The following is a 9,520-nucleotide window of genomic DNA, read 5'->3' as shown; positions in this document are numbered from 1 at the left end:
GGTATACAAATACCATAATAAAGGTTTCATATCTATGAATGGCAGTTTTTCATAACAGAATTCCACCCTCACCCCAAGATTGGTAGAACACATTAAGTTGGTAATTTTCCCATTTATTTATTTTTGTTTATTTGAGACAGAGTCTCACTATGTAGTCCAGGCTGGACTAGAACTCAAGGTAATCCTCCTGCCTCAGCTTCCGAGTGTACAGGCATGCTGTAAGATCTATGGATTCTTGGGGCCGGGAATTTAGCTCAGTGGTTCCGCTGCCTGCCTCGCAAGCGCAAGGTCCTGAGTTCGATCCCCGGCACAAAAAAAAAAAAAACAAGACCTATGGATTCTCAAATTCATTCCTCACCCAATAATAATAGGCCACAGCCACACCCAGCAATTAAGTATGGCCAAATCCAACTGTGACCTTCTTTCCTAACAGAAAAGAGTTTTCTAAGTTTAAAGTTTCACCCCTACATACTCTTCATAGACTGAGGCATCTGTGCTCCATCAGGCAGGTCAGACAAAGAGCAGGAGAGCAGGAGAGTGCTAACAGGGAAAGCAGGAAGCTGACAGCAATCACTCCACATGCAAGAGCGGGCTGTGGCTGTCATTTTTCTGCAACAGTCATATTATCTGTGAGTCAGGGTGTACAGCGCTGTGACAGAGTGAGACAGATGAGCTTCCTGGGTAGGCAGCACCAACCATCATGGTGCCTTGAAAGTGTGACCAAAATGACAGGACGATGATGGCTTGGTCAGGTGCAATGAAACTATCTTAAGGTTTATGCATTTTAGTCTCATAGAAAAACCCTAGGATCCTTAGACAGGTGTGGATGTTTTCTAAACCTCCATGATCTAAAGATTTCAGCTAAACTTTCTTCTTTAGATTGATTTTCCTTTTTTGAGATAAGCTGAACTCCCTGGGGTCAAGTGATCCTCCTGCCTCAGCCTCCCAAGTGGTTGGACTATAGGGTTAGAAGTGGCACCTGCAGGTCGGGAAGATGCAGAGATTCAACTTCTGCACTCAATCTATTTCTTCAGATAAGTCTGGGAGCACCCTGGGCCTCCTGACTTCCTTTCCCAGATCCTAGGGTTTCACACCAGCTATGGTTCTGTCTCTTCAGATTAGCTGCCAATCTCAAGGCATTTTTTAGGGGTCCACTGTGAACCATCTGAACCATCACCTTGCTACAGTTTAGATCTTTTTTTTTTTTCTTTTCAGTTTAGATCTTTAATGTCCTCAAAGATTCATCGTGAATGGCTTGGCAGCATTATTTGGGGGTGTGGACCCTTTAAGAGGTGGGACCTATGGGAGAGATCTTTAGGTCATTGGAGCGCACCCTTAAAGGGGACTCTGGCCATAGACTCCTCTTCTTCCTAACTATGGAGCAAGCATCTTTTCCCATCATATACCCTGCCCGGATGTGCTGCCTGCCACAGGGCCAGAAGCACCAGGGCCACTTGGTGACAAACAGGACCTTCCAGACACTGGGAGCCAAGAGACATTTGCTTTCTATTTATAAGGTAATCACCTGAGGTACCTGTTGTAGGGGCAGGAAGCAGATACACACTGATTGTGTTGTTGCCTAGCACCAGCACCGCCCTCTCTAAACCCCAAGCTACCCAGTCCTGACTTTGACTCTTCTCCTTAGGCTTCTCTCGTTCCCTCTCTGTCCAGGTGTGTAAGCCAGAGCCCTTTTTGTTACCCTCACACCACCTTTTCCCACTGTACACATCTAAATCTATCACTATGTTCCAAAGAAGTGGGGTTTTTTTTTGTTTGTTTGTTTCTTAAAACAGGGTCTTGCTATGTAGTTCAGGCTCACCTTGAACTATGTAGCCCAGGCTGGCCTTGAACTCATGGTGATCCTCCTGCCTCAGCCTCCTAAGTGCTGGGCTTACAGGTGTGCACCCCTCACACCCAGCTTGTGTGCTGAAATTTTCTTTTATTTTTGGAGCTGGTATCACGTGTTTTAATTCCCACTGTGAGATATTAAGAGGGTAGAAATTAGCCAGACATGGTGGCACATGCTTGTAATTCCAGCACTCTGGGAGGCTGGGGCAGAAGGATCACAAATTCAAGTGTAGTCTAGACAACTGAGCTAGATCTTGTCTCAAGATTAAAAAAATTTTTTTTTTTTTTCTTAAAGGGCTGGGATGTGGCTGGGTGTGAAAGTCCTGGGTTCTTCACCTGGGGTGAAAAAAGAGAGTGGGAACAAAACTTAACCTGACTACCACGTTTAGAAGTGGAGTCCCTTGGCTGGGGATTTAGCTCAGCAGCACAGTGCCTGCCTGGCAAGTTTGAGATGCTGAGTTCAAGCCCCGGTACAAAAAAGGGGGGCGAGGGGGTGGTAAGAATTAGATAAGGTCATCAGGATGGAACCCATAACTGAGTTACACACACACTCCCTGTCCCTTCCTATGTGGTGTCCTGTGGCTCCAACCGTCTGCAAAGAAACCATCATCAGATGCAGCATCCCAACCCTGGACCTCTAGGAAATGAGCTAGGATAAACCTTTTTTCTTTACAAAAAGTCTGCCCCAGGCATTTTGTAGCAGCACAAAGCAGACTAATACAATCTGTCACTTGGATGACAGCGACAGCCACCTCCTTTCTTTTCCCTGGGCCTCTTTTCCATCTGGTCCAATAATCTTTTTAAGATAAGAATCAGATCATGTTATCTTCCCCTGACATCCCCAAGGCCTGTGAGGCCTTCTGCCTGTGCCTGGTGTGTTTGTCACAGCTGCAGATGGATATTTGCTTGTGACATTACCCAATTCCTGCTGGTGTCTGGACTGGGCCTGCTTTTCTCTCACCACTTTATCCTTAGTGCTACCAGTTCCTAGAACTCATAAATATAAATAAACAAATGCAGTCAGCATGGTGAGGCAGACCTATAGCCCCAGAACTCTGGCAGGCTGAGGCAGGAGGATCACAAGGTTGAGCAACTAAGCAAGACCCTGCCTCAAAATAAACAATTTAAAGCTGGGTATGGTGGCGCATGCCTCTCATCCAGGCACTTGGGAGGCAGAGGCAGGAGGATCACTGCAAGTTCAAGGCCAGCCTGGGCTACATAATGAGTTCAGGGCCAGCCTGAACAACAAAGCAAACTCTGTCTCAAAACAAACAAACAAATAAACAAACAATTTTAAAAAGTGCTAGGGGGCTGGGGATATAGCTCAGCAACACAGTGCCTGCCTGGCAAGTGCAAGGTTCTGAGTTTGATCCCCAGTACAAGAAAAAAAAAAAGCCTCATAAATAAGTGCTGGGGGTATAACTTGGTGAGAAGGCCCTGGGTTTGATGTCCAGGACCACAAAAACAGTCAAATAAACACAAATGCACCTCTGAATACATGAATGTGGCAGACAGAATAGCCTTACAAAGTTATAAAGTGATTCTCTCATTAAATAAGCATCTGAAGTTGGGTAAGGGGCAAGGTGATACACACAGTCCCAGCATTCTTGTAGGCTGAGGCAGGAGGATCACAAAATCAAGCTCAGCTTGGGCAACTTAGCGAGACCCTGACTCAAAATAAAAAAAGTGAAAAAGCGTTGGGGTTGTAACTCAGTGTGAAGGCCCTGGGTTCAATCTTCGGTACTGCAAACAGAACAACAAACCAAAAACAAAATGCCACATCTGAGGACGGTCCCATGACAGGTGTGTGATTATCCCGAACAAAGGCCTGGTGCCGTTCACACTGTTTCATGCGCATTATTGATAGGAACATACAAAATCCCATCACACACAGAAACGGATCAGAGGCTCTGCCTCTGTGTCACTATACTCAGCTCTGATCTCATTTCAGCGAGTGTCATCTGCCCCATTAAATTACAGCTGGCTTTCTGCATCCTTATGTACCACACCTGAGATCTCATTCACAGAGGGAAAATATTCAGGAAAAGACTTTCTGCTGTACTAAAAACATGCAGATTTTCCCAGCCTTATTCCCTAGTGGATGTAGCCCTAACGGCTGTCATCCATGGCTTCACAGTCACGTGGCTTAAAGTATGTGCGGTCGGAGGTGCACAGGTTGGAGGAAATACTGCATCATGTGACGTAAGGAACTGGAGCCCCCAAGGATCTCAGTGCCCTCAGGGTCCTGGAATCCATCCCCCTTGGGTCCTTAAATTCTGTACCTAGGCTTGGTGATGCATACCTGTAATCCCAGCACTCAGGAGACTCAGGCAGGATGACTGCCATTAGTTCAGGACCAGCCTGGGCTGCACAGTGAGTTCAAGGCCAGTATTATTTACACAGTGAGACTCTGTCACAAAAAAAAGCCAGGTGTGGTGGCACACACCAGTAATCCCAGTACTTGGGAGGCTGAGGCAGGAGGAGCGCTGTGAGTTCGAGACCAGCTTGGGCTACATAGAGAGTTCCAGGTCAGGCTCAACTACATAGTCAGACCCTGTCTCCAAAAAAAAAAGGATCTCCTGCGATGTTCATTTGCTGGTTTTGTAGCTTTGTTTACATAATTTAAAGGTCTGATTTGGTTTTAGGGTTTGTAAAGTACTAAAACACGAGGACTTATTAGCTGGGTGGGGTGATGCATACCTGTCACACCAACACTCCGAGGCAGGAGGATGACAAGTTCAGGCCCAGCAGGGTGACTTAGTAAGATTCTGTTTAAAAAAAAAAAGTTGGGGAGGGCCAGTTGGGGATGCAGCTCCATGTGAAGGCCCTGGGTTTAATCCTCATGGTTTAAAAAAAAAAAAAGGATTACACACAGACTTATCTTTCTTTTCTTGTTGTTTTTTGGTACTGGGGATTGAACTTGGGACCTTGTGCTTGCGGGGCAGGTGGCAGAACCACTGAGTTAAATCCCCAGCCCCTACAGACTTACGTTTAAATAGCAATACAATCAAATACATTAGCACTAGATATCCAGGAGAATGTATTTTTCTTTGCTGTCTTTTATTGAGATAGGATCTCATTATGTAGTTTAAACTGGCCTCGAATTCACTAGGTAGCCCAGGCTCACCTCAAAGTCATGCTCCTCTTGCCTCATCCTCCCCAAATGCTCAGATTACAGGCATGTGTCATCATGACCAGCTTTTTTCTTTTAGAAACAGGGTTGAAGCCAGGTGTGGTGCTGCATGCCTATGATCCCAGCACTCTGGAGGCTGAGGCAGGAGGATCATGGTGAGTTCCAGGTCAGCCTGGGTTGTAGCTCATTATGTATAATGATTTCAAGGCCAGACTGCATGACAGCTCAGTTTTGTTTGTTTGTTTGGTACCGGGGATTGAATCTGGGTCCTTGTGCGTGCGAGGCAGGCAGCAGAAACAATGAGCTAAATCCCCAGCCCCAGACTACATTACAAAGTGTGACCCTGTCTCAGAACAAAGTAAAAGAAAAAGGAGAAAAGAAATAGTTAATACAGTACTGAGTAGACCTGATTATTAAATGGGGGGTCAGATCACCTCATTGCACTTCCCAATTCTATATCCTTGGTTCCAATCTTATGATCTAGCCAGGGAGTGAGGCAGGGAATGTTGAGACTCTCAGGACCTCCACAGAAGGTGTAGGAGGGAGGCAAAAAGAGAAGAAAGCAAGGCCTGTTACACCCAGCCCAGACCACAGCACTATTAGGGACCAACAAAGCTTTCCCCAGTAAAAACATCCCAAGATGCCTATAGGACAGAATGAATCATTTACTGGCTGGCATCTCAGACATCTTCAAGGAAGAAGTGAAAAGTAAACAAAATGTTTCCCAACATTAACTGAGGCAGAACAGCAAAACCTCCATCACAAGTATGGTTAAAGATAAAAAATCAGTTCTCACACAAACAACTTTCCGCCCGCGAGGGGACACTCTGCTAATAATCTCCTGCACGATGCGTGCAGACTTCCCAATGCCATGTTCTACGTAGTAAATACAGTTTTTATTTGTCAATTAAAAAAACTTGATGACTTGCTCTTGACACTTAGGAAGGCCAAGTGAAGAAGGCAGATCTGGATTCAATGGCTAGCACTGACCTTAAAGTTAACTGTCAGTATGGACACTTTCTAGGGATTGGGCAATTCAGGTTATTAAGTTAACCTGAGGGCACCTGCTTTACCAGCTGCCTTACCAGCTACATCAAATGCCAAGTCCCACACATGCTGATGGCCTTTCCTGCCTCTTCCTCATCAATTACGTTCGTATTAGGCTTTTTAAGAATATTCTCATGGGGTGTGGTGCCGTACATTTGTAATCCCAGAAGGCAGGAGGTACTGCTGAAAGTTCAAAGCCATCCTACATAGTGAGACTCTGTCAATAAAAAAAAAAAAATCTCAAACCTACCCCCCCACCAGGGATCAAACTCAGGACCTTGTGCTTGCCAGGCAGGTGCGGTGCACTGAGCTACATCCCTGGCCCTCAAACCTATTTCCTCCAGAGGCCTTCCTGGCTTAATCTTCACATCCCACACAGACGTCTGCATTTTCTTTCCTTTTTTTTTTTCCTTGAGATAGGGTTTCAGGCTGCGCTTAACTTGGCAGTGATCCTCCTGCCTCAGCCTCCAGAGAGCAGGGATTATAAGCATGCACCATCACACCTAGCACACCTCTGCTTTGGATGGTTTAGATTTAATTATCCTTCATGTGGTTATTGTGCCTCATAATTACCCTCTTGTCTCCAACTTCTAACCCTAACAAGACATCAGGTGTGTTGTGAAAGGTACCAAGATGTTTTTGTATTTCCCAACACTGCCTCTGAACAACAAATTTTTTTTTTCTTCAGGTAGCAGTGATGGAACTCAGGAACTTGTGCTTGTGAGGCAGGCGCAGCACCACTGAGCTAAATCTCCAGCCCAACCCCCCGCCACTGACTCAGAGTAGGACCTCAAAATGTGCTTATCAAATGGGAAACTTAGGGTGTCATTACGAGGACGTATTTCATAATTTCTCATCTCTGGTGTTCACATCTAGTATATTCATGGCCATGGAAAAGTAGTAGAAAATCAATACTTTTTCATCAAGTTAACTACTTGTGAAACATGCAGGAGAAAAGACATTTAAATTCCAAGTCTTTGCCTTGGAAAGTCCCAGGAATTGGTTTTTAAAACAATCCTTAACATTAAAAATATTTTAGAAAACAGAAGTTGAAAAGGCTTGCAGTGTGTTCACAATCCCAATGATAATAACAAATTGATTTTAGCAGCAGAAATTGAAATATGACACCCGGGGCAGCATTTAAACCCAGATGTGTGTAAACATCTATATCTTTGTGTCTGAACAAAATCAACTTCAAGTCATTTTAAAATATTCAATCTGAAAAAACCTGTACACAATTTAGTTAATGTGCATTTTTTAAAACTGAGCGGATAGTAAGGACAATTTGTCATTTTTGCATACAAATAAAAGCACTTCATCTTTTACTTCCAAGGTCTGAAGAAACTGCAAGATTTTTAAAAAGGATAAACACATCATTTCTGCTTATTAAATAACCTGGGATGTTAAGAGTTTGCATATATAATTCTAATATGCTATTTACATAGTCAAGCTCAAATATAAAAACCTTCTCCAATGTTAATCAAGCAAAAATATTTCTTAGACTGTTCAAAATGGGGACAACAATTCTTCATTTAGAATCAAGGAAAGTATTTTATTTATTTATTTTATTTATTTCAAGGGAAGTATTTTAGATGGGGTCAATTAGGAGCTTTTTGGCTAGCAAATACAATTACAATTAGTTGGTGGTTACACTAGGAATCTAAAAATAAAACAAGTTGTTTCTGGCTTCTTGAATAAATTATTATAAGTACATTTTGCATTCACAATAAGGAGCCTAAATTTAAAAGTTCTCTTTTTCCCAAGAAAAGAATGTACGATGCTGAAAAAAAACATAAATAAAACTAAATATTATTCATTATTAGAAAAAAAAAGCAATTACAATGCTACTATAAAAATGAAAAGTAGGGCTGGGGATTTAGCTCAGCGGTTTGGTGGCCTGCCTTGCAAGTGCAGGGACCCGAGTTCAATCCCCGGTACCAAAAAAAAAAAAATGCAAAGCAAAAGCCAGTTCACACAGGAATGTTTACCTACATACTGGGGACACTGAAGTTTACTGATCTACAAACAGATCTTTTGGCCAGTGTTGAGGCAGAAATATAAAACAATGTTACCACATTCCTGGCTAGCAAAGAGAATATCAAATTAGGTGGGGTTTTTTTTTTTTTTGGCACCGGGGATCAAACTCGGGTCCCTGCACTTGCAAGGCAGGCGGCAGAGCCACCGAGCTAAATCCCCGGCCCGAGAATATCAAATTAGTTTGAAAAGTCCTTTCTCACAAAATAATGAATCCCTCCCTTTCCCCTCCAACAAAGGATCTTTTCTGAAGGAGGGGGACATGCCACACTATAAATAAATAAATAATGTAAAACAGATACCTCCGGCCTCTTTGATGCTGTACAGCTTGACAAGCTGTTTGCATGAAAATAATTCCCTTCAGTTCTGGAAACTCGAAGATCTCCAGGTAATCTTGAACAACTTTCCAGTCTGGGATCACGTAATGAGTCACATCAGTAGACAGGAGCTTCCCATCTGAAACACAACTCAAAGGCATAAGTGATTCCACGGCATTCTCAAGCCTAGTCTAGGACTATTTTGATGTCATGGTACCTGGTGCACTAAGTGACTTCCAATCTGAAGTCTACCATGAAGTTTTTAAAACTGGACACCTACTTTGGTAGAGGGCTTAAGTTTGGGAAAATTCAGCACGTACTTTTTGCGTTTTTTCTAAACTGTGATAAATATACGCTCAATATGGTTTATGGTGTTGCCAATGGTGCGAGAGGAGGGTAACTGATACTTCATTTTATTTCATTTCATTTTAAGAGTAGGAAAAATTTATTGAGGGAAAGAAAGCTTCTGTCTAAGAGAGACAGAAGGGGACCGGAAAGTGGGTTGCCCCACGGTTACTGGTACTTTAAAAACAAGCAAGTATATTTGTAGCAGAAGCAGTATTTCTGTGTAAACTCATTGCTATGCACCCAAGTTCAAACACAGCACTCCAAAACACCTGTGTGTTAACACTAGCGTGTGCCCAGCAAGTTCAAGTTGGTTTTGTTTCAAGCTTTCTGGGAAAGGCCAGAAAAGCAGAACTGCCAGAAAGATACTGGGTGTGAGCAGAGAGCAGGGGTAGGGGTTTCCAGCCATCTCAGAGCTCTTCCGTGGTAAAGGAGATCGTCACTAACCTGAGGCCCCAACCAGAAACAGAATTCCAAACATCGCTGCTGACCCCCACTAGGGGAACGGGAAGGCACCGCCACCTGCACCCTAAGTGGGCTCAAGTGCAGCCTGGGGTAAAGCCGGCGCACAGCAGTCCCCACCCAGCTCTCCCGCGACCTTTCTCGGCGACAGAGGCCTAGCTCAGTCCCCAGCCCTGCCCGAGAGCCGCTCTTCGCTGCACTAGTCCGAGGTCTCGGAGCAGGCAGGCCTGAGAACCCGCAGGAGCGAGACGGGTCGGGGACTCACTGGGAAGCGCTCCATCCCCAGGGTCGGCGCCACCGAGGGCGCGGGCGGAAAGGGGCCGCGAGGCGCCGG

The 9,520-nt window shown here is 44.4% G+C and overlaps 1 protein-coding gene across 1 annotated transcript in view; it reads right to left on the bottom strand.

Annotated features, from left to right (window-relative positions):
- Window positions 1–9,408, bottom strand: part of Dis3l (DIS3 like exosome 3'-5' exoribonuclease) — a 30,948-nt gene extending 21,540 nt beyond the window's left edge. The window contains exons 1-2 of the mRNA XM_010643268.3: window positions 9,172–9,408; window positions 8,365–8,518 (exon numbers count right to left, since the gene is read on the bottom strand). Coding sequence (XP_010641570.1) covers window positions 8,365–8,518; window positions 9,172–9,205 — 188 coding nt within the window. The 5' untranslated portion in view covers window positions 9,206–9,408. The remainder of the gene's footprint in view (window positions 1–8,364; window positions 8,519–9,171) is intronic.
- Window positions 9,409–9,520: the final 112 nt, after the last annotated feature.

This window comes from Fukomys damarensis, unplaced genomic scaffold (assembly GCF_012274545.1).
Source record: "Fukomys damarensis isolate Sample0158 unplaced genomic scaffold, DMR_v1.0_HiC HiC_scaffold_25, whole genome shotgun sequence".
Lineage (NCBI taxonomy): Eukaryota > Metazoa > Chordata > Mammalia > Rodentia > Bathyergidae > Fukomys > Fukomys damarensis.
Note: the sequence above shows the minus strand (reverse complement) of the source record. Positions and strands in the feature narration are given on the sequence as shown.